Here is a 25643-nt window from a genome sequence, read left to right as displayed (position 1 = left end):
CAGATCTTTTGAGAACTGAGTGAAAAAATTATGCTTTACTAATATTAATTTTCATTGATTTGCAAATTGAAAAATCTTTGATTTTTAGTAACACTTCCACTTAGGTGAAAAAATGAGCTAATAGACCAGAATTGCTGAGAAAATGGATAATATCTTTCGAAGTTTAAATCATAGACCTTAATCTTTAATAATAAACTTAACGTGAATATAAATTAATCAGATCAATTTATTTCAAATTTAACAATATATGTCTAGCTATACCAAAAAGATAACTTTCATAATTGTTCTTTTTCTTCCTTTTGGGTGGGTTTCATTCAAAAAGAAAGAAACTCTCTGAGTGTTTCCAGCACGTATCAAATTAAAACACATATGGTAAAATTTATCTTTTAGAATTTTTATTTCTGTTCTCGCTTTAATATCAAGCGGTAGATAAAGATTGAACTATCTCATAATGTTATAAACTCAATTCATGTACTACTTGAATCGGTAAATAATTTAACCCTTGGGGACCTTCTTCAATTCCGATAAGTCGACATCAAAATGTCAAACACTTTACTTAAGAGAAAAGCTAAATATCAACGCAATGATGACTGGATACTTTTGACATGATGTAAAAATTTATTTAAAAACAAATATAAATTCACAATAAATTCAATGATACAAATCTTAAATATTAAACTCATAAATTTCAAATCTAAACATATATATATATATATATATATTTCCAAAAGATATGAATATTGAATAGAATATATACACACACAAAAGTTTAGTTAGAACAGTACAAAATATTTTGAATAAGAAAAAGGTGAAGTTTGTTATAATTTTTTAGCACATGAGGAACAATTATTATATACATATTATTCTCTTTTCATGGTAAAGCATACTCAAACATTCAACAAACTTTAACCTCATGCGTAGAAAGTTTGTCACCTATAGCTCTCTAGTTAGCTTTATTTAATTTGCATCAAGATATATATAATTACATTATAATATAAAAAAAAATTGTAAAAGTGCACTATCAAAGATAATTACTTTACAAAATGTGACTCTAAATTGGACCACCTTAAAAGTAAGTCAATAAGTCATCATTCACAATTTTTTTAGAAAAAAAAAAAAGAAAGAAAAGAAGAAGACAAAGCAACTATATTTAGAGAGCCGTATTAAAGAATATTTAAGGAATTAATCAATGATAATGTGTGTATATACACCAAACTGCCATCTTTATAAAAGCACATAATCACAATTAGGAATTCTAAGTGTTGTGTTTTCATGTATGTGAGTTTTTTAAATTTTGATCTAATAATACAACACAAAAAGTGCAACATATATAAACCTTATTTATTACTATTACATTACCTTTGCTTTTGTCGATATCACTTAACTAACGATATATAATGAACATACTGAATTTTCTATTATACATTAGGGTGTGTTTTATGGTCGCTATGAAAATAGATAACTTCTTACTTGTTTTATAAAATTCAATATAATAAATAAAAAGTTATTATTTTATTAATATTTATATATAATTTAAATATATAATATCTAGATAATGGAGTAATATATATCTAACAAATGCCAAGAAGATAACTGGCATTGACAACGTGACAAAAAAGTAGTTGAAAAGCCAAAACCTCATTCCTTAATGAAACTTTTTAAGGCAAACTTTTCCAAATATCAACTACTCCATCATAATATTTAAATTATTTATTCTCCTTCATTAACCACTCTTACATTTTATTGTTATTAATTAATAGTAATATCATGTTAAAGTTACCAATTTTGAGTTCCATATTTTTTATCTTAATTCTTTTATTAATTATTATATTTTATTATTAATATAAATGTAAAACAATAAAAAGGTTACTAAAGCCACATGCACATGCATCCTTTTGTTGGAAATTTTATCAACAGTTGAAATGATTAAAACTCAGTTTTTTTAAATTTTCTAGAAACTTTATCAATAATTTGAATTAGTCTTTGTACACATACATTCAGACAGTAAAAGTTACTACATCTACATGAAAATTTTGGCAATTAAAATGATTTAATAACAAACTACAGTAGTTTTATTTATTTTTTGTTCTAGAGAAGTAGGACTAGCTAGTTCACATGACCACATTAGAAGACTTTCTGTCCACACCAATTAATATATTTGTCATGGACAAGCTTTTGATTTAATAGTCGAGTTTGAACTGAATTTGAATGAATCAAAATGATTGAATTAATAAGTAGATGGGAGATTATATTAATCTACATGAAACATGGGTTGAAATGTACCAATTAATATAAGTGTAATCCGTATCTCAATTATTTTCTGCTTCCCTTGCTCAATACTCCCTCCTCCGTCTCATATTAATTGTCCATCGCAATCGGATGTAGTAATATATTTACAGTTGTCCTCAACTTCGATTTTTTTTTTGTTTAAAAAAGGAAAAATTAGTAAACTAGTCAAAATAAATAACATATTTAGTAAAAATATCTATACTTTATAAATATTAGCAATAATGTCAAAAATGTCATTATTTTAAAAAATTTATGTGTCCCAATTTTCTTTCTATTTTATCTCTCTTTTTCAATTAATTCTATATATCCTTTTTTTAGAAAAAAAAAATCATTCTCTCTCATATTTATCTTTACAAATTGTTAATTCTCTCTCCCATTTAATTTTTTCTCTCTCTCATGGTTATCTTTTCTGATTTTCCTCCAACATTCAAGTTGCAAATATTTTTTTGCCATATATTTTGGTTGTTTTTTTAATCCAAAATTGAATCAACAAGAATCACTTTGATTAAGGTATCTCTAATCTTTATCCTATTTTCAGATTTCTTTTCTAATTTTATTTTTGTTTAAATCTTAAAAAAATATTGTTTGTATTTTTCAATTTCCGTTATGATTTACTCTCCAATGGCTGAATCCAAGAGGCTTAGTAGAGGTATTCATCTTAATCAACCAATTTCTGGTGACTTTTCATCCTTTAATTTATTTATTATTTAACAAATAGTGTATAATGTATGATCCGCTGCTAAAATGAGGGAAGAAAGAGGGTAAGAACATTTGCAAGACTCATTGGTGTGCAAAACCTTCCTCAAATTCAGAACGCAAATGTAGAATCTTTGTCTACTTGTGAGGATCTTGAAAAAGACGACGAAGATCGGATAGTTGTCGAACAATTTTCTATTAGTTTGTTTTGTATTTATAGTTCTTTTTTAGAATTTGGTATTCTTTCTTTAATTTGTATTCAAATCACTATGTATACTATCAATATTTATATTTATTAAAAATTTCATGTTGCATGGTTTATGGATCTTGTATTTGTCCCTAATTTGTATTCATCCAAATGTATGTCAACTAGTTATGTATTTTATTTATAAGAAGAACAACTTTCTATTAGTTTATTTGTATTCGAATACAAATACAAATAATAGACATATTGGAATGAATACGACTTAGAAAAGGAAACAAGATTTTGAAAAGAAAAATAAATACATAGTGAAAATATATACGAATACAAATGTATTTCTTAAATAGCTACATTTTATTTGACATACATATTGGAATGAATACAAACTAACAAAGGTGTGTCAACTGAATTTGATATTTTTTTCTAATTTGTATTTATTCTAAAGGTATGTCAACTAGTTATGTGTTTTATTTAAGAATGAGTACACGGAATATTCAATTATTTCTTTTCAATTTTATATTTCATTCACTTTTTCATCATACTAATTTTTTGTATTTTATATATTATTATACAAAATTCTAAATAAAAACTAGAATAAATAGAAATACAAATAAAATACATATTGAAATGAATACATACAGGATTTTTGAAGAAAAAAATAACTATATAGGGAAAAAATATATGAAAATACAAATATATTTCTTAAATGACTATATAGATAAATTCGGCATACCTATTGAAATGAATACAAACTAATAAAAAACTATAATAAATATAAATAGAATATATTGTGGAATGAATATAATTTTAAAAAGGTAAAATTCTGGAGAAAAAAAAACAAAATTTAAATTTAATTTAAAAAATGTAACTGATGAAAAAATTAAGGATGCTTGCCTTTTTTTGAAATATTCCCCCCTTAATTTTCTCCTTTCTGTTATTAAATAATTATATTCTTTAAATAAAAATAAATAATAAAAATATACATAACAAACTAAAATGACATTTTTACTAAATATTGAAATTGTTGCTAATGAGTCCTCTTAAATGCTAAAATATTGACATTTTAAAAAATTTCCCAAAAAATCCTTTAACAGACTAATGGGCTAATGACATTTTTACTAAATATTGAAATTGTTGCTAATGAGTCCTCTTAAATGCTAAAATATTGACATTTTAAAAAATTTCCCCAAAAAATCCTTTAACAGACTAATGGGCTAATGAAACATTGATTATTCATCTCTTTTAACTTCTGGCCCAAGTACTTCTCAGCATTTAGCCCAATAGAATAATCATAAATGGGCTTGTATTCACGACATGCCACCATTCTGCCAACCAAAGCCATTTGCACCATTTATTTTTTTAAATTTTTTTTTACCTAAATATACAATTTATTTTTATCATATTCTTTAAAAAATTTCAACATTTGAAAAAATTACAAAAATATTTACCTTCTCCTATTTTCGGATATATTACTTTATGCGATGTACTGATAAGATACATCACTTTACGCGGTGTATCGGGACATACTCAATGTATTGGGACATTGAATGATATTTCCGAAATTGATGTGATCTATCAATCCATATCAATGTATCCAAAATCGAGATGCGATATATCAAGACGTTTGAGATGTATATACATTATTTTACACAATGTATCAGGACTTACGTGATGTATTATAGGACGTTGATTAATGTATTCGAAATCGAGACGTTGAGAGATGTATTTAAAATCGAAATGCAATGTATCGATACGTTTTGGGATGTATCCGAATTTTATCAAATTTTTAAGAGATTTTTGTCATTTGGAAAAGAATAAGGAATGTCATGTAATTAGCTCTTAATACTATGATATTTATGTAAAATTCCTTAATTTTTTTTTTTAATCTATTTACAACCGCAACAAGTTACACATTTTTGGGATGTATTCGGATTCTAATTATTTTGGAGGGAGAAAATGACATTAGTGAAGAATCTGTGGGTCAATTTAATATTTGTCAAACAAATAATCAATCTTGGATTTCTAAGCTCATAGTGGAACTGGAACAAGCTGTTATTATAACCAAATCATTGAAATTAACAATTGTTCATCTAAGCTATGGCTTCCATAGACAATAACCAAAAATTTATTTTACTCTTAATTTTTTCACTAATTTCTCTGTCTTCTTCTAATACAGTACTTGCTAAGTCTCGTCGTCCAATCTCTGTAAGTTTTTTTTTTTTTTAAATGCTGTTTTCATCTTTTATTTTGATATTTTCTGATTGTTGTTGAATGCAAACAGGATGCAGAGATCAGAGAGAAGAAACTCCAATGTTATGCAGATATTGAGAGGTAATTTCAACCCACAAATATTTGTTACATGTTGCGAATTGGGTTTTATTGGACCCAGAAAAAGATTCTTTTTTTCTCTTCAATTTTTGCTTTGGAAGAGTAGTTGCCCACAAATCTTTGAATTTTGTGTTCTGGGTTTTAATACCCAACGAATCAAAGCTTTTTCTTAATGGCTAAATGCTAATGGGCTTGGAATTTATTTATTTTTTTTGAATTTTGTTTATTCACCCAAAAATTGCAATTTTTATGGAAGGAATTGTAAAAAAATATAAATCTGGCTAATTTTTGTGTATTGTTTTTGTTTTGAAAAAAAAAGTGGATTATGGGGTCAGAAGTGCATTGCTACAGCAGTAGACAAGGAGAATTGTGCTCTACAATGTTTGTCACCAGTTTGTTATGAGCGCGTTTATCAAAGTGATCCTGTAAGAAAAAAATTATATTTTGAATGTTTCTCTTGGTATGTTGAGATATTCATCTTTATGTTCATGATGCTGAGTATATGTATTGGTGTGTTTTGAATTAGTTGGAGGAAGGGGAAAAAGATACAGTAAGGAGTCAAGAATACAAGTACTGCATGCACAAGTAAGAAGCCTATAACTTTCGTATTGTATGAAATATATGGTTGCTATTGTCTTTGTTCATTCGATGATTTAATCTGAGAGTTATGAGTTATTAGGGGAAGTAGAACTCCTTGATATTTGCGTATGAAACTCATTCCTATTATGTAAGTTGTTACCTTGTGCCATCTATCTACTTTTTTTGGTTGTCATATTTGGTGATGGAAATGGAATCTGCAATGCTGTCAAAACTCAAAAAAGTAACTTCATATGCTTTCCGAGGAGGATTTTACATATCAAAATCTATGTGGTCACCATGAGTTTTGACTTTTCAGTATTACTGCCACTACAAATGGCAGAAATTGTATGATGAGACTGGTTAAGAGTTGGCAATGAGGCTTGTTTCTATTTCGTCCTTTCTTTTCCAAGTTCACTGTTATTTGGTTCACAGCTGGAACTTCATTTGTCCGGCATTAGGAAATTAGTTTTTTTTCAACTCTTGTTTGCAGTTATTAGTTCTGATAGTGTTAGGTTGTAATTAGCGTGATCCAACAGTTCTAGGTGCATACTATGATCAACAAAATGAAGGATTAGCTTGAGAGGTCTGGTAGTTGTACTAATGAAGGATTCTCTGTTACCAATTCTGAAATTAGTGAGCTCATCTGTATGAATGTTGTTCATTTTTCTCTGATGATAAGCAATATAAGTAACAAAATGAACTATACAGAATTTTCCAGCAGAGTAAGAATGCTTAAAGCTGTGTGACATTTCTTCTGGCCTTTCAATGGGTTTTTTCTAATACTAAAACTAATATGGCTTCTAATGCGCAAACTCAATATATAAATTCCTTAGTGGTGGTATATATATTCAAGATGTTTTTTAGTTTTCCATAGCCTTGTAGTTGCTAGTGAGTCCTGCAGTTTATGGGTCTATCATATTACTTGACCTTTTCTTCAAAATCCATTTTTGCACGCTTCCTGATGGGAATGTCTTATGTGCTTCTGTGGACCAATGTAAACTAGGGTGTAAAAAAAACTGAGAATAATGTTATTCTCAAGTTCTGTTAGTGTTGTTACATAACGTTTCAGATAGGCATAAATGGTCACTTTGGGCAAGTACGTTAAGTTACAATTGGTTTGTATTGGTAGGATGGGTTAAATGGGATAAGGACAAATTTGAGGAGGATGATAGACAGTCATCTGTAGTGTTTTCATGAAGCATGTTCCTGATGCTTGCTCGGATTGTAGCATATAAGCATTTATCTGCTTCAACTTGTTAACAACCACATATAGAAGTACAAAGTAAGATGAGCTCCTCAGGTTTTAGAAAATTATTTTGTTTAACAAACAAATGTTTGACCTAGGAGATCGCACTAGAGATTCCTACAAATTTGTTGAATGAGATTCAGATTCTCCTTTTCTGATGAATGCTCTTCTTTTAGCTAATCCATGCAGAAAGTAGATCACTTTAGTTCATCAAGTTCATCTTCAAGGAAAAGTGGGTGAGGGGGCAGTCTCCCGTTATTGATCCTAGAAGTACTATCACAGTCTGTGGTGACAGCTTGAAGAATCATAAATTTTAGTGTGAGAACCAAAACAACTATTAACGCCTCAGTTCTAAACTAGTTGGGGCCGGTTATATGAATCCTCACTATCTATGTCGCTCCATTTAGATCTGTCTCCGTCAAATATTTACTAATTTAGGTTTTGAAGTTCTCTATATCTTCTATTTGCATACAAATCTCGAACAAGATTAAGAGAATCCTAGCTGAATATTGGACCTAAAGTAAGCGTACAACATGATAGTCTTGATCAATTAATCCCAACTAGTCAATACACCAATATAGATTATTTTTCCATTGTGCTCTACTTTCTGTCAAATCTGCATTGATTCCAACTTCCAAGAGATTGCATTTGTTTCACTACAATATCTTATTTTTGTGAATTTAGGTTTACCTTGTCCCTATTTAACATCTGCAGTCACTATGGTTTCATACGACCGGAGTATCTAAGATCTGCATAGCACGACCTGACCATCTCAAAACTTCTCTAGTTTAATCCTCTAGCCTCTATATGTGCTCAGTACGCAGCTTGCAGTTATAGCCAAGTATGGTTTTCTGGTCTTGTTTAATAGTAGAATAAGAAAATGGAAAAGAAAGTAAACAAAATAGAAACAAATGAAGTGCATTCTATAAAATGTTGATGCTATGATCAAGAAGTCTTTTATGTGAAGTTGATCCCATATTCTAGTTAAATTAATGCATAGCTTCCAAAAATTGCCCAATCTTTACATCCCTTTTAAAATATTGCAATCAGTTTACTACACCTTGATATTTACTTCTCACCTAATTACAAGCTACAAACCTACAACAGTCTTAATAGGCCTGATTGACATTTCTCTCTCAAAATATTGTCAGTTGGCAGACTTAAAGCTTGTAGGGATGATGCTAATACCAGTCGCTTTTTAAGAGTGCCAAATCCGTGTCTGAACTGGTAACAAGCAGTGAAGCAGATGAAACTAGTCGCTGAAAATAATTCTCTTTAAACTTTTTTTCTTGTACTGTCTACCCCTCCTCATGCTTATATTCTGTTGAAATAGAAACTAGAACATATGATGTCTGATACTGGATAATGTTTGTATACACAGAACGGTAAATAGTATTCATGTGAGTCTTAATTTCTGCAACCTTTCTCATTGAATTATCTTCAAAGCAAATCGAATGAACTCCTTTCACCTTTGTTTACCCTTTAGGATGCAATTTGAATCTCTAGTTTCTACTTATTCCTTCTCTTTTGGCAGGTACTCCCTTGGGCAGAGCTTGGATGATATTAAAGGTTCCTTCGAGTGGTAAATTGGCAAATGGCTTGTGAATTCCTGCGTCTTTTCCCATTAACAACTTCCTGTTGTATGTATGATGTTTGTCGTGTGGATGTTCATTGATTATACTAATCTGTAACAACGTGTACTCCTTTCAGAGTTTTAAGGTTTTTGTATCCATTTCTTTCCCTTCGGGTGTTTGGGAACAATAAATCCCCTTTCGCTTCGTGACCCCATGAGGGTAATGCTTGTACAAATTTACTTCAATCAACCAGTTATAGTGTGTTGTTGCTCCATTTTTCATTTACTATATCAAGTTTGCAATACAAAGGTGCATGTTGTAAGTCAAACTTACTATGTCAATGCACATACTTGAACTCCTCAAATAATGCAGAAAAGTGGCCAAAAAAACAAATTCTCAGCCATTGGAGCAAATAATCTTGATCTGGGGAGCTCAAAATTGACTATTTGTAGAGTCAAGAGCAACTGAACATTACACCAGTTTAGGCTCAAAATTGATCATTCGTAAGATAATGGTCAAAAACACACTTGAAGTATCGTTTTTTTGTGAGTTTTATATCTGAATTATCAGGTATTATGATGTTTCCTAGCGGTAAGAAAGCTACTCATCACCAATTGTGCAAAAACACAATATGGAAGCTGTGAACTGCCCAACAAAAACATGAGCTCTACATGAGCAAAAATCACAACAGATGAGATGCTGATAGATCAACTTGCAAGTGTAGCAGATGTCTCTGTTATCTTATACACATAAGAAGAAACTTGGTTCTGTAAGAAAACAAATTTCAAATTCCCTTAGACTCAGCTGCTTTCTGAAACATGACTATTGTAAGGGTAACTAGAGAGGCATAAACAGCATTTGGTATTTTCTGCACCACTTTCCCAACACCAGGGACTCCTTCTGTTGTCCTCTTTGTTAACACAGCAACTGTTGGTGCTACTGCTAAAGTAATAATCAGTCCCTGACTCACAGTGATGAAGGTATCCTTTGTTAATCTTTTCACAAATTTCACAAATTCTTCATGATCTAGTTCACCATCAAGATTCATATCACATTCCTGTCTCAAGGAAAAACAACAAGATAAATAATACTGGGATTAAAAAAAAAAAAAAAGAAACAATCCCCCCTAATACAGCACCCCTGTTGAATCTCTTTAAAAAATACACTAATTTGGAGGATCTAAAACACCTGATAACATTTTTGAAGAGTCTGAACAACATAGATTCTCAGAGAAGGAATACAAGATGCATTGTTGGGTTTACTGTCAGAGACGGAGCCAAAATTTGAAGTTTATAGATATATTCAGAACTTATCACCAAATTCATAGCTCGTTTTAGTTAGCGAGTTTGTACTACTTGTACATATTTATTGAATTCCCTAATATATACCGGGTCTAAACAAAAGCTACTGGATCCGTCTGAATCTGTACCTGCATCAAGGCTCTAACTTCTTCTTTAGAAGGAGGATCAAAGTGAGGACCAGGCAAAAGCTTGTTGATATCACTGCAACAATCACAAGTCATTAGATGTAGTGAACTCAAAAGGATAAGCCTGAAAAACAACAAACAGTGAGTTACTTGTAGACAAGTAGAACAGCAATGTAAAGGTCTTCGAACTTTAGATAAGCTTTTCCTGTTTCATCTTTGAAACGATTAAACACCTTATCTGTTATTTTTCGCATCTGTTTTTCTCTCCATTGCTTGCCTGCAACAAAATAGTCGTCAACAACAACATATGCAGTGAAATTCCACAAGTACTGTCCGGAGAGAGTAATATATATATACCTTATAAACCCTCGGCTCAAGAATTGCTGTAGTAAAGAAGGACATAGCAAATAATGGAAAAACACATAACATAGAATTTGGGGATAATACTAATCGATCGATCGGACACAGTAATTGGTCACCAGTGTAACCAAACAAGCAGAAAATTAAAATATATAAATCTTAATATCATCAAGTGAAACCAAGATCGATTGTGACTAGAATAGATCACAAAACAAGATGATTTGTGAATTTAAAGAAGATGATATAAATTAATTACCTTGAAATTTTTCAAGAATTTGTCCCATGGCTTAGAGATAAGTATGTTTTTGGGATGAAAAAAATAGTAGCAAGAATGATTGGAAATGGGGAAGGAAGCTTACAAAGTCTTGCAAGTTATGTGAGGAAATCGAAGCCAATGTGATGTTGTCATGTGGCACACACAACAAACGTAAGCCTTGGGATACATTATTCAATTGCCATATTTTATAAACAAAAACTACGAAAAGGTCTCCATCCTCGAAAGTTTTTATTCATGATTTCTCTTGTATCCTTATTCTCCTTATTTAGTAATATTCAAAACCACAATTTTCAACTAAGAAAAGATCGGTCTTATCTACTGCATTACAATTATATTCACTATTTTTAAAATGTATTTATTTTTATTTCATTTATTATTTTTATAGTAAATATTTTATCTTTTTAAAAAACATCATGTTGTTCAAAACTTGAAAAACTCTTCTCAAAAATTGAGAATGAAGGGCATAAACGCATTCATTGAATGCGATTTATGAGTAAATTTCTGTCTTCTTATTTATTGTTATTTATCCCTTTCGTTTAATTTTATTTTTTCGCTATTTTTAAATATATTTATTTTATTTCATTTATTACTTTTTTATAATATAAAAAATTAAATATTACATCTTTTCAAAAAAAGTCATGTCGTTGAAAACGGTAACCTGAACCGTTGTTATTTAGGAAAAACAAAATTCGCTATGAAAATTTTGGACCCTGTCGCGCTACAACGAGGTAAGTGATTGCTACAGCAGAATAAGCGAGACATAACGTAAGATTTACTATTTTGCCAATCTTCCTAAAATACCTAGAGAAGTCATAAATTATCCTAAAAATCTCAACAACAAAAAATTGTTCTTAGCTTGGAAAAGAAGGACAAAGAACTTTCTAGCATGGGGATGACAGAATCTTGCGTATTCTTGGTCAAATGTACCATAGTGAGTCCGGAGAAGTTTGAGAACAAATTCGAAAAGCCTGTGAATTTACTTGGCGCCTAGGTAGGCTAGGTTTTATGCATTGAGTAGTTGTAAATTCGTGTTAACCATGCCCTCGAGGCTCCGCGCCCCGAGGACCCACCCCCCTTCTACCCCAGGCCCTCGAGGCTCCGCACCTCGAGGACCCCCCCTACCCCACCTACCCCAGGCCCTCGAGGCTCCGCACCTCGAGGACCCCCCCTACCCCACCTACCCCAGGCACTCGAGGCTCCGCGCCCCGAGGACCCACCCCCTCCTACCCCCCCAGGCCCTCGAGGCTCCGCGCCCTAAGGACCCACCCCCTCCTACCCCCCAAGCCCTCGAGGCTCCACGCCCCGAGGACCCACCCCCTCCTACCCCCCAAGCCCTCGAGGCTCCACGCCCCGAGGACCCACCCCCCCTCTACCCTCCTCCTACCCCAGGCCCTCGAGGCTCCACGCCCCGAGGACCCCCCCCCCCCCCCCCCTCTACCCCCCTCCTACCCCAGGCCGTCGAGGCTCCACGCCCCGAGGACCCCCCCCCCCCCCCACCCCCTCCTACCCTCTTACCCCAGGCCCTCGAGGCTCCACGCCCCGAGGACCCCCCCCTACCCCAGGCCCTCGAGGCTCCACGCCCCGAGGACCCCCCCTCTACCCTCCTCCTACCCCAGGCCCTCGAGGCTCCACGCCCCGAGGACCCCCCCTCTACCCTCCTCCTACCCCAGGCCATCGAGGCTCCACGCCCCGAGGACCCCCCCCCCCCTCCTACCCCAGGCCCTCGAGGCTCCGCGCCCCGAGGACCCCTCCCCCCCTCTACCAGGCCCTCGAGGCTCCGCGCCCCGAGGACCCCTCCCCCCCTCTACCAGGCCCTCGAGGCTCCGCGCCCCGAGGACCCCCCCCCCCCCCCCCCTCCTACCCCAGGCCCTCGAGGCTCCGCGCCCCGAGGACCCCCAACCCACCCCACCCTCCCTCCTACCCCCCTCCCCTACCCTCCCTCCTACCCCCCCTACCCACCTCCTACAACTTACCTTACCCTACACTTACCCCCTACCCTTACCTATGTATCTACGTTGCACTTACCCACTACCCCTACCCCTCTACTCAACCTCTACCCCCCATCCTACCCCAGGCCCTCAAGACTTCGCGCCCCGAGGACCCCCCCCCCCCCCCCCCCCCTCCTACCGCAAGCCCTCAAGGCTCCGCGCCCCGAGGACCCCCCCCCCCCCTCTCCTACCCACCTACCCCAGGCCCTCGAGGCTCCGCGCCCCGAGGACCCCCCCCCTCTCCTACCCACCTACCCCAGGCCCTCGAGGCTCCGCACCCCGAGGACCCCCCCCTCTCCTACCCACCTACCCCAGGCCCTCGAGGCTCCGCGCCCCGAGGGCCCCCCCCTCTCTCCTACCCACCTACCCCAGGCCCTCGAGGCTCCGCGCCCCGAGGGCCCCCCCCTACCCTCCTACCCAAGGCCCTCGAGGCTCCGCGCCCCGAGGACCCCCCCCTACCCTCCTACCCCAGGCCCTCGAGGCTCCGCGCCCCGAGGGCCCCCCCTCCCCTCCTCACCTACCCCAGGCCCTCGAGGCTCCGCGCCCCGAGGGCCCCCCCTCCCCTCCTCACCTACCCCAGGCCCTCGAGGCTCCGCGCCCCGAGGGCCCCCCCCCCCCCTTCTCTCCTACCCACCTACCCCAGGCCCTCGAGGCTCCGCGCCCCGAGGGCCCCCCCTACCCTCCTACCCCAGGCCCTCGAGGCTCCGCGCCCCGAGGACCCCCCCCCCCCCCCCCCACCCTCCTACCCCAGGCCCTCGAGGCTCCGCGCCCCAAGGGCCCCCTCTCTCCTCCTCACCTACCCCAGGCCCTCGAGGCTCCGCGCCCCGAGGGCCCCCCCCTCAAACCCCAGGCCCTCGAGGCTTCGCGCCCCGAGGGCCCCCCCTCCCCTCCTACCCCAGGCCCTCGAGGCTTCGCGCCCCGAGGGCCCCCCCCCCCCCCCCCCTCTCCTACCCACCTACCCCAGGCCCTCGAGGCTCCGCGCTCCGAGGGCCCCCCCCTCCCCTCCTACCCCAGGCCCTCGAGGCTCCGCGCCCCGAGGACCCCCCCCCTCCCCTCCTACCCCAGGCCCTCGAGGCTCCGCGCCCCGAGGACCCCCGCCCCCTCCCCTCCTACCCCAGGCCCTCTAGGCTCCGCGCCCCGAGGACCCCCCCCCTTCCCCTCCTACCCCAGGCCCTCTAGGCTCCGCGCCCCGAGGGTCCCCCCCCCCCCCCCTCCTACCCCAGGCCCTTGAGGCTCCGCGCCCCGAGGACCCCCCCCCCCCCCTCCCCTCCTACCCCAGGCCCTCGAGGCTCCGCGCCCCGAGGACCTCCCCTCCTACCCCAGGCCCTCGAGGCTCCGCGCCCCGAGGACCTCCCCTCCTACCCCAGGCCCTCGAGGCTCCGCGCCCCGAGGACCCCCCCTCCCCTCCTACCCCAGGCCCTCGAGGCTCCGCGCCCCGAGGACCCCCCCCTCCCCTCCTACCCCAGGCCCTCGAGGCTCCGCGCCCCGAGGACCCCCCCTCCCTCCCCTCCTACCCCAGGCCCTCGAGGCTCCGCGCCCCGAGGACCCCCCCTCCCTCCCCTCCTACCCCAGGCCCTCGAGGCTCCGCGCCCCGAGGACCCCCCCCTCCCTCCCCTCCTACCCCAGGCCCTCGAGGCTCCGCGCCCCGAGGACCCCCCCTCCCTCCCCTCCTACCCCAGGCCCTCGAGGCTCCGCGCCCCGAGGACCCCCCCCTCCCCTCCTACCCCAGGCCCTCGAGGCTCCGCGCCCCGAGGACCCCCCTCCTCCTCCTACCCCAGGCCCTCGAGGCTCCGCGCCCCGAGGACCCCCCCTTCCCCTCCTACCCCAGGCCATCGAGGCTCCGCGCCCCGAGGCCTCCTACCCCAGGCCCTCGAGGCTCCGCGCCCCGAGGACCCCCCCTTCCCCTCCTGCCCAAGGCCCTCGAGGCTCCGCGCCCCGAGGACCCCCCCTTCCCCTCCTGCCCAAGGCCCTCGAGGCTCCGCGCCCCGAGGACCCCCCCTTCCCCTCCTGCCCAAGGCCCTCGAGGCTCCGCGCCCCGAGGACCCCCCCCCCCCCTTTCCCTCCTACCCAAGGCCCTCGAGGCTCCGCGCCCCGAGGACCCCCCCCCCCCCCCCCCCCCCTTTCCCTCCTACCCAAGGCCCTCGAGGCTCCGCGCCCCGAGGACCCCCCCCCCCCTTCCCCTCCTACCCCAGGCCCTCGAGGCTCCGCGCCCCGAGGACCCCCCCCCCCCCCCCCCCCCCTTCCCCTCCTACCCCAGGCCCTCGAGGCTCCGCGCCCCGAGGACCCCCCCCCCTTCCCCTCCTACCCCAGGCCCTCGAGGCTCCGCGCCCCGAGGACCCCCCCCCCTTCCCCTCCTACCCCAGGCCCTCGAGGCTCCGCGCCCCGAGGACCCCCCCCCCCCCCCCCTTCCCCTCCTACCCCAGGCCCTCGAGGCTCCGCGCCCCGAGGACCCCCCCCCCCCCCCCCCCCTTCCCCTCCTACCCCAGGCCCTCGAGGCTCCGCGCCCCGAGGACCCCCCCCCCCCCCCCCCTCCTACCCCAGGCCCTCGAGGCTCCGCGCCCCGAGGACCCCCCCTCCCCCCTCTACCCCAGGCCCTCGAGGCTCCGCGCCCCGAGGACCCCCCCTCCCCCCTCTACCCCAGGCCCTCGAGGCTCCGCGCCCCGAGGACCCCCCCTCCCCCCTCTACCCCAGGCCCTCGAGGCTCCGCGCCCCGAGGACCCCCCCTCCCCCCTCTACCCCAGGCCCTCGAGGCTCCGCGCCCCGAGGACCCCCAACCCACCCTACCCTCCCTCCTACCCCCCCTACCCTCCTCCCCTACCCCCCCTCCTACCCACCTCCTACAACTTACCTTACCCTACACTTACCCCCTACCCTTTATTTACCTATGTATCTACCCTGCACTTACCCACTACCCCTACCCCTACTCGACCTCTACCCCCCCCCCCCCCTCAACCCACCCTCCTACCCCTACTCCCCCAACCCACCCTACCCACCCTCCTACCCCCTCATCCCCCAACCCACCCTACCCTCCCTCCTACCCCCCCTCCCCCAACCCACCCTACCCTCCCTCCTACCCCTCTCCCCCAACCCGCCCTACCCTCCCTCCTACCCCCCCCCCCAACCCACCCTACCCTCCCCGCCCTACCCTCCCTCCTACCCCCCCCCCCCAACCCACCTACCCTTTATTTACCTATGTATCTACCCTGCACTTACCCACTACCCCTACCCCTCTACTCAACCTCTACCCCACACCCCCTCTCCCCTTTACCTACCTGCTTCGAAGCCTTTCCGCTTGGCGACGTGTTCACCTGAAACATTTTAAGCATAAATTAATTTGAAAAAAGTATTTTTAAAAGGCCGACTGACTATTATGAAATAATTCACACTTATTTAAAATTTAATTTTTATCAAATGCTTTTCACATGAATATGTTAAGTTATTGACCGAAAATATTAATCAACCATTAAAAAAAGTTATTTAAAGTAAAGAACAACGGAGGTATCCCTTAAAAAAAATTTTGAAAATAAGATAAACTTAGTCATATTTAGTTAAGTGAAAAGCATTTGATTAAAATTATTAGGTGAAGTAAATCTACGTTAAAAAGAAAATTGGTATCTTTAGTAGAATCTAATTAAATCAAACTAAAGCTAAAGTTAGATTTATGCAAATAATTACAATTAAAGCAATAAATAGAAAAGAAGTAAATCACTTTTTTGGGTTGTACTGATGGTTTGGGCCGACTGGATTAAGGTTTTGGGTCTCCGCTGCTGCAATTTGGGCTTTGGCCCATCACTGTATATCTATGTATATACTAGTGTATATCATCACTTGCTTCCCTTTCACTCGAATAAGTCCCAATGCGGGTGTCACAGACAAAAAAAAAACAAACACATCAGAATTATTATTTTAAAAGTGTCACGTGTCAAAAGTAAAAGCGCCTGTTTGGCCTTGGTCTGCTTCACCACGACAACTTTCAGGACAATACCCATCAAAAAAGCCAATCTTGGCTAAACATCTCCAGCACCCAAATCGTATGTTCATCACTTTCAGTACTCAAGCCTCTCCTCCTGCACAACACAAGGTCAAATACAGAGGGAAATAATTATGCCATTCTCAAAATTCAACTACCGCTACTAACATTATCACTATCCATTACATACTGATCTACCAAGTCTCTTGCAACTGCTCTCTTATGAATATGCAGCACCACCAAATCTCATGGTCCAACTACATCACACAAAGAAAAGTAGTTATTCTTTCTGTTTATGTGACACTTGAAATAACAATACCAAACCATCTACCTATTTCAGAAGGCAGGTAAAAATCCACTTCAAATAATAATTCCCCAACTAATGGCTCAATCAAAAAGTAAATTCTCGCAATAAGCCAACATATATATGGACTATGAAAACAAATGAACCACATTTAACAAACATAATCATAAGCAAGCGAGATAAAGACTGCACTTAAAAACAATATGATGAAATAGGTAATAATAGCGACAATACTAATAAACTAGAAATAAATACTGCAAACTACTAGGATTCAAGCAATCCAACCAGTCTCATTTTCAGCATAACCTGATTAATTTCCAGCATAACCCCCATAACAATAACCTTGATCCCATATCTTGTGGTTCCGGTTGGAGATTGACCAGATCTCACACTAGCAGGTCCACCAGCAGCAGTAGCAACATTTGCAGCACCCCCAAGGGGAAGTAAATCATCTACTTCCCCTGAATAGTGGACATTTACAACCCATTTTACACAGGTATGCCGGCTGTATATCAACTTCATTTCTTGCATACTTGCTTCCCTTTCACTCGAACAAGATGAAGCTGACTCGATGAATACCCTATCTAACCCTTTAGTGCACAAATTTTAAACATATCCACTACTGCAATATTTAGTAAAATCCCAAAAATATTGCAACCAAAGGCTCCCTAACAGATTGGTCAAAAGGAAATTGATAAAGTAAAATAGTCAGGGTAATGCAATGGTAGTAATGTTAAGGGCTTTTCTTTTAGCAGAGAAAGGGAAGCAAGCAGGTGATCCTACAGTTGACTTGGGTTGTGAATGCAATAATCCTGACTGCATGATGAAGAAAATAGTAAATAAAAAAATATTTCGTACTACATAGATGTAGATAACTTTTCAATTCAAACGCAAAAAACCTTAGTATAATTGAAATCACATGTTTTAAGACGTGGTGTTGGGATTCCATCAAGTTCAAAGTAATCAAGTAAAGTGAACGGACAAAATAAAAAAGTAAGTTGGATTAATTGATAAGATGATGAAACATTGATATAAGAGATAGAGGTGAAGTTAACAAGAATAATTCAAACACACAGCAATCAATTACTAACAGAGAGCTTTTGTGGAGCTTGAATCTCTACTATGCCCTCAACATTGATCTATACTAACACTAAATCTTAAAGAAATGGCAACAAAGGAGCAACATGTTTGAAGCAGTGATTAAAGCACTCAAACCAAGCAAGAATGATAAGCCTATGTGATGAAGATCCACAAACGAGTAAACCAAAATACATAGCAGATTCAAGAGATACAAACAGTGAACTAAGACTAAAAATCAAAACAAAGAAACAAAACGTCATTTAATGCAACATTGATGATACAGGTGAATAACTCACACACATAGCAATCATGTGCACTCAAAATTAATCAATACTAACACTAAAACTTTAAGAAATGGAAGCATGTATGAAGCAAAAATCATAACAGCAAGAATATGCTTTAATCTGTAAGGGATTCTGAAGCCAAAGATTCCATTAATAAACAAAAAAATCCAATCCATTATATGCTTTATCGAGGGAATCAAAGAAAGATCAGCTAAGCAATGAAGATCGACAAACGAGTAAATCGAAATACATGGCAGTTTCACGAGATACTTAGAAAACTATCTGCCAAACTTAAACCAAAGATAGAGAATTAAACAGCGAAAAAATGAAGCAACAAAGGAGAAAAGGGTTACGTTTTTTCGAACAGCAATGAAGATTCCACCACTGGATTCCGACGAACAAAGAAGATTGATGCACAGCCGAAGAAGAAAACGTTTTCTCAATCAAAAATCCTCAAACCTGAGATGCTTTATTAGCTATCTAAAAACCCTCGGCTCTGTTTTAGATGATGAAGAAAACGGCTAGTTTTGGGAGAAAAAAAAACGGTCAGAAATTTTGATGAGAGACTGAAGAAGTTCAAAATTCAAAAAATTATAAGTATTCCTACAAATTTGAACGGAAAACTGAAGAAGGACGTCGGATTCCTTGTCGATGACATTTCTTTGTTTTAGGTGAAAGAGGGGAAATGAAAGTAAAAGACAAATGATTTTCATTAATTATAAAGTGAGGAAATAGTCAAAGTGAATACAAAAAATAAAAATAAGTGTAAAAGGGTTCACAAATTGTTTTTGGTAGGAAATAAAAGAGAAGAGTAAAGAGCATGGCTATATGGATTATTTCCTAACTTAACAAGGAAAAAAGTTAGAGATTGTGTATGTTCTTTTGGTAATTAGAAATAATGACATATGTATTATTTGTCCAGTGAATTGGTAAATAAATTAAAAATTAATGTTTTTATAAGGAAAAATATTTTTAATCAAAAAATTTGGCCAGAATTTGACTAGAATAGTATTTTACCTATTTTTTTCAACATTTTTACCTTTTAAAATAAAAAATATTATATACTTCTTAAATTTCTAGTCAAAGACCAAATTATTTTTTTTTGTCTATTTAGCATTACTCTTTTCATATAATTAAATAGACAGGTTAGATCATGTCAACTTTGCTGAATTAATGGTTGTCCAAAATTCAGTGCTATTACTGAAATTCAAGTCAAACATTTGAAAATGAAGAGGAAAATAAGTCTTGTGATAAAAATTAAAAATTAAATATAAGATTAAAAAAAATAAGAAAAATTATTTATATTCACAGTTTATATATTTTCTAAAATTCTTTATTGAAAAAATTATAAAAAATCATATTCTCTTCGATTCTCGGATATATCAATCTTGCGTGATATATCAAGACACAATGTAATAGGAGTGGTGGGTCTTGTATCAACAAAAGGTAATGTATCGAGGCGTTGAGTGAAGTATCAAGACAAGTGTGTCTTGTATTGATAAAGATAATGTATTTGGATGCGATGTATTGGACATTGACTGATGTATATGAAATCGAGATGTCATATATCGGGACATTGAGTAATGTATCCGAAATTGGAACGTGATGCATCAAATGTTGAGTGATATGTTAGAAATCCTTAAATTTTAAGGACTTTTTGTAATTTCGAAAAGAGTAGGGATATTCGTGCGATGTATTCCATTGCGAGTGATGTATTCGAGCGGCAAGGGTTAGTGTTACTACTAAGGTTGCGCAATGTGTCGCGTGAACTAAGCTTCAGCTGGGCGACCACACACGTTACTTCGGAAAACTTTTAGTTTTCTCTTCTTATCACGTTTAAGGAGACGTGTTTATGTATTTTCCTCATCCCCAAACCACAATCCATGACCATTAATTTCTCCACAAAAGCCAAAGTCAATCAGTTTTAATTATTTCAATCTTCTTATTTTATATAAAAAAAAAAATCTACGCTCAAGAACTTTAAGAAACACAAAATCTAGGATTTCAAGGTTTCCAAGCAAGTTCTTCTTCAAGCTTCTTTAAGAATTTTGTTCTTGTAGATATGTAAGGTGACTCATAGTGTTGGACTAAGTTCGCTCTCAAGTGCTATATTTAAATTTAGTCATAAAAAGTAATGTTTAGCGTTCTAAGCAAAGTTTCTTGAATTTTAAACTCAGTTTATACTTGTTATTCTGAGTTCTGATTCCTTAATCATTGAGATTACAAGTTTTTTTTTTTTGTATTTTAGATAAACAAAAAGAGTAGTCCTTTCGACTTCGGGTTCAAATCAAATGCCTTCCATTTTTAAAAACTTTAACCCGTTTAAAATGTTCCTTTTCTTGTAGAATTGGTATGGCTACTTTAAAACTTCACCATTGAATGTTTTTTATTTTTAAGCACTTTATTTAGATTTTTAAGCCTTGGATGATGTTTTTTATTCTAAACTATTCATTATTACATACAACAATTTAGAAATTTAGACTATATTTAACATAAGATAATCAACAAATGCACTATGTATTGAAGATCTCACCATATGCGAGCTACTAGCTCCGCCTTTCGAGTGACAACTTAACTCCAAAAATTCTTAAAAAGAAATCCTACTAGCTATTTCTTAAAAATGTTAATTGGTTGTTTTTCAATTTCTCATCAATTGCTTGTCACTACTTGATATCTAAATTAGAGTCCTATTTAATTTAAATTTGTATTATATAAGGCTTATTAAGGGAGGTTTCCTAATAGAATTTTTTGACCATATTATGGGCTTTTGAGGTGATTGTTATCACTGCTAAAGGTCTAGTTTTTTTGTAGTTAATCTTAATTGGTAACACTTAGGTGGAAGGATTAGTTTCACATGGCTTGCCATGTTTAATTCTTGAGGATATTTGTGGTCTTTTAAAATAACGGCGAGGAAATTTTTTTATCCCAAAATATAATGAAAGATATAAGTGGTCTATTTCACATAATTTAAGGACAATTGACCTTTTTCAAAAAATAAAAATAAAACATGTTTTGAAGTTTTGTACTTAATTCTAGTGGTTTAGTTCTTCACAGTTTGTATATAGTTATAGCTAAGGATGAATCAAAAAAGAAATATCATGCTTTGGTGAATGTATAAAATTTTGTGTTTCTTATAAGACTCGAATAATTATTTTTTTAAAAGTTAATTTGATATGGTATCAAGCAAGTATCGTGAAAAGGATGATGTTGAATGAAACGTCTCACGCCGATAAAGAAATTATTGAAAAAATGATTTTAATATCTCAAAAGGAAGTATGCATATTATTATCTAGATTTATTTCTTATTGGAAACTGAGTGACTATTAATTTTTGTTTAAATCTAGCGTTTGGCTTTGACAATTGAATTGTATTCTTTACTAGTAAAAATATCCACGCTTCATGCGGACCATTAGATTTATAAATAATTTTTTTTGTTTAAATATTTTGAGTCAAATATTATTATCATTGAACCCAATAAATTATATTTCAACTTATTTTACTATCTATGCTTTTAGTACTTTAAATATAGTTGATTCCGTATATTCTATTTGGTATGTTATCTTTAAAAACGTGTAAAGAAAGAAAAATAATTTCAAGATTTTTTTATTTGTGCGTCTATATTAAATTCTAAATTATATTTTTAGGACAAAGTTAAATTTTACGGTGTTCATAAAAAATATTAACAAAAAAAAATTACTCTAAATAAATAGAATTTCCATTAATTTATCTATCTATCTATCTAATTATAAGTCATGCTTACCATTTTATTTTATTTAATATACAAGGTAGACTTTTATTTTGGCGAAAATCATCTTCACTATATTGAGAAATCATATCTACACTACACAAGCAATTCAATAGGAATACTATAGGGAAAATGCACAAGTATCATCTAGATTGTAATCGAAATTTCAAAGACACACCTTAATTAAACTAAGTTTCTATTACCCCCAAATTTTTTTGTTAATAATTTTGTGCACCTTTTTGGATTACGTGACATCCAAATATTTCCCACGGGCCTTAATTGCATGGAGTCACGAAATGTGCCACGTAACACAAAAAGTGTATAAAATTACAAAAAAAAAAGTCCAGGGGGATAATAGGACATTAGATTAATTAAGATGTGTCTCGAAAATTTCGATCATAGCTGGAGGGGTACTTGTACATTTTCTCAATATTATATTTGCATTATTCAACTAATGATATACTATATATAATTTTTTTTAATATAGTATGAATAGATAAAAAGATATTTCGAAGATCATTATGATAGAAGTGCAATTGATACTAAAGGCATAATACATAAATGTACCCTTTAACTTGCTTCGAATTACGTTTATGCCCTTCAACTTTGGTTGTGCACAAGTAGACACTTAAACTTGTATAAAATTGAACAAATAGACACACACGTCCTACATGTCATTTTTTGTCCTACGTGTATTGTGCCATGTAGGACTCATGTGTTTATTTATTTAAAAGTTGGATATTTAAAGTGCATTATGAAAGTCAGAGATCAAGTTTACGATCCAATATATGTATTATGCCGATACTAAATGGTAAAAGTTCCATCCCTAAATTTTCATCAGGTGGATATGGAGGCGCTACTGCAGATGTATCTTGTGACGCGTACCACAAATACAAGGTGCGGAAGAGGAAACATGATCAATTTAAGTTCGAGTTTACATAATTGATGATTGCCTTTAAATATTGTATATTGTAGGAAGATGTAAAACTCATGGCTGATCCAGGTTTTGAAGGGTATAAATTTTCCATTTCGTGGTCGAGACTTATTCCCAGTAAGCTCTTTTGTTCAACTACTTAGTACATATAATGTTGTTGTAAGCTTTATCGTTCTTTCTCTCTATGTAGATGGAAGAGGTCCTGTTAATCCTAAGGGATTGCAGTATTACAATAATCTAATTGATGAGATCGTCCGTCATGGTAAAGATCACACTTCCATATGCACTAGTTCTAATTTTTCCAGAGTTGAGAAATGATCTATCGATTATCTGATTGACTCCGTTGTGTTCTTATTTTTCCTTAATTTGTAGGAATTCAACCACATGTTACTCTATGTCACAGTGATCTGCCACAAGTACTTGAAGACGAGTATGGAGGATGAATGAGTCGAAAAATAATGTGTGATGCAGAGTACTTTTAGTTTGGTTCATGTTTTGCTACACATTCGGAATGATATAACATCACTGTTGATGTTTTTCTTTTAGCGATGACTTCACTGCCTATGCAGATGTGTGCTTCAAGATTTGCGGTTAATGTATTCACTCTAGGCGGTTATGATATAATGGAACGAGTTCTCCAAATCATTGTTCCCCGCCCTTCGGAATGAGACCCTGCCCTATTGGTAACTCATCAACCGAGCCTTACATAGCAGGTCATAATTTACTGCTCGCGCATTCAGCTGTGGTTGAGACTCTACAGGAGAAAATACATATGTATCATCTTTAAACATCGCGACTACTATTTTTTACTAGTGTACTAAACCCAAATGTTTGCTAATAGTGTGTACGCGCTCCAGTGCAGTCGACTCAAAATGGTTTTGTTGGATTAAATCTCTTTGGTCTCTTCCTTATACAAATAAAACAGCTGATGTAAATGCAGCACAACGAGCTAATGATTTTTACCTCGGGTGGTAAGATGAAGAAGTTCCTTAGCTTTTATACATTTCGACTATCTCAAATATTTAACGACTAATAAATTTCCTATCCTCAATGAAGGTTTGTGAATCCATTGGTATTTGGAGACTATCCCGATATAATGAAGAAGAATGCTGGTTCTAGATTGCCCAAATTCATGAAACAAGAATCTACGCATGTTAAAGGTGCTGTAGATTTCATAGCCCTGAATCAGTATGCAACAGTACGCGTTAAAGACAGCTCCAACAACCTGGAAAATGATAATGTGTTGTTTGTTTTTGTCAGGTCAAATGACACCACGAAATGCAACGTTAAATGATACAACTCGGATAGAATTTATCTTCAAGCTTATATTGGAAATTTGCTTGATGCTGTGAGGTAAGCCCCCCTCTGTCTTTACATTACACAATTTTGTTATTTAATGAGAGACGCGAAGGGCTCATCAAAAGTACTTCCTTGACTTCTTCCTATGTTTACTTCTTCATATTTTGAATCTCCTAGCTCTCGACACACTATAGACATGACATATTTTACTGATTTGTTATTTCTAGGAATGGATCAAATGTGAAAGGCTACTTCACATGGTCGTTTTTAGACTGTTTTGAGTTATTCAACGCGTATGAATCCGCGTTTGGCTTATACTATGTGGATTTGAATGACAAAGAGTTAACAAGATATCCAAAGGTTTCTGCACATTGGTACTATAATTTCTTAAAGGGAGAAGGCTACAAACATAGTGATAAACATACTACTTCATTCTTCTCAATGAGCATCTTTTTTCTTCCTCAATATTGTGTTTACAATCTCAGTTAGGGATTTCACAAATTTCTCTATGGGTCGGGAGGGTAGGAGAAAGTTTGGTGGATTGGAATTTAATTTTATCCATAGAAAGGTGTCACGTAATTATTAATTTTTGGCCATTTTTGGTATATCTTTTTGTCAATTGATTTTTTGGATTATTAAAGGCGGAATTTTTTTTCATTTTTTAAAATTGAGAATTTATATTTTATTGCTAAATTGGGTCCATGTGTCGTAGTCAGATTTGTGATTATTTTAAGACAATGAGTGTGAATTGCACGCATAACATTTTTAAAGCAAGTTTTTATAATACATATTTGTTAATATTAGAATGTAGGCATGCACGGTCCAATATAGGTGGTTCCTCAAGATAATTGAATTTGACGTTTGTGGATGAAGCTTTTCTCATTACCAAACGTAAATAATTAGCATCTATTTATTAAGCATATCATATCACCATCATTCAAGTTTAAAAAGAGAATAATTGATACCCAAGGTGTGTTTATAAAGGGAAAATGGTTTGAAAATGATATCAAAGTTTATGGAGGACGTTTTACCCTGCACTATTTAATAGTATATTCTAAAGTA

General features: G+C 38.3%; 3 protein-coding genes and 1 pseudogene across 9 annotated transcripts; 2 read left to right on the top strand and 2 right to left on the bottom strand.

Annotated features, from left to right (window-relative positions):
• Positions 1–5105: 5105 nt before the first annotated feature.
• On the top strand, positions 5106–9188 carry LOC101256918 (uncharacterized). Its single transcript, XM_004229475.5, has 5 exons — positions 5106–5392; positions 5469–5518; positions 5835–5940; positions 6042–6100; positions 8875–9188. The coding sequence occupies exons 1-5, from the start codon at positions 5285–5287 to the stop codon at positions 8924–8926; spliced, it is 375 nt and encodes a 124-aa protein (XP_004229523.1). The 5' UTR covers positions 5106–5284; the 3' UTR covers positions 8927–9188.
• Positions 9189–9586: 398 nt separating this feature from the next.
• Positions 9587–16912, bottom strand: LOC101256412 (uncharacterized). Of its 3 annotated transcripts, none has more exons than XM_010324976.4 (4): positions 16675–16912; positions 10491–10617; positions 10344–10416; positions 9587–9971 (listed from the first exon to the last, which is right to left on the bottom strand). In XM_010324976.4, the coding sequence occupies exons 2-4, from the start codon at positions 10592–10594 to the stop codon at positions 9699–9701; spliced, it is 450 nt and encodes a 149-aa protein (XP_010323278.1). In that variant the 5' UTR covers positions 10595–10617; positions 16675–16912; the 3' UTR covers positions 9587–9698. The 3 variants fall into 3 exon arrangements, with proteins under 3 accessions (XP_010323278.1, XP_004229521.1, XP_010323279.1); XM_004229473.5 differs by lacking the exon at positions 16675–16912 and adding an exon at positions 10957–11284; XM_010324977.4 differs by lacking the exon at positions 16675–16912 and adding an exon at positions 11060–11244.
• On the bottom strand, positions 16846–19272 carry LOC138339619 (uncharacterized). Of its 5 annotated transcripts, XM_069291465.1 has the most exons (4): positions 18957–19238; positions 17546–18055; positions 17134–17192; positions 16846–17032 (listed from the first exon to the last, which is right to left on the bottom strand). In XM_069291465.1, the coding sequence occupies exons 2-4, from the start codon at positions 17768–17770 to the stop codon at positions 16954–16956; spliced, it is 363 nt and encodes a 120-aa protein (XP_069147566.1). In that variant the 5' UTR covers positions 17771–18055; positions 18957–19238; the 3' UTR covers positions 16846–16953. The 5 variants fall into 5 exon arrangements, 1 of the variants encoding a protein (XP_069147566.1); XR_011212481.1 differs by lacking the exon at positions 17546–18055 and having other exon boundaries at positions 17104–17192; positions 18957–19272; XR_011212483.1 differs by lacking the exon at positions 17546–18055 and having other exon boundaries at positions 17126–17192; positions 18957–19272.
• Positions 19273–23208: 3936 nt separating this feature from the next.
• Positions 23209–25413, top strand: LOC101251814 (beta-glucosidase 11-like; annotated as a pseudogene).
• Positions 25414–25643: the final 230 nt, after the last annotated feature.

Source organism: Solanum lycopersicum, chromosome 1 (assembly GCF_036512215.1).
Source record: "Solanum lycopersicum chromosome 1, SLM_r2.1".
Taxonomy (NCBI): domain Eukaryota; kingdom Viridiplantae; phylum Streptophyta; class Magnoliopsida; order Solanales; family Solanaceae; genus Solanum; species Solanum lycopersicum.
The sequence above is the reverse complement of the archived record's forward strand: the minus strand, read 5'-3'. Positions and strand labels throughout refer to the sequence as shown.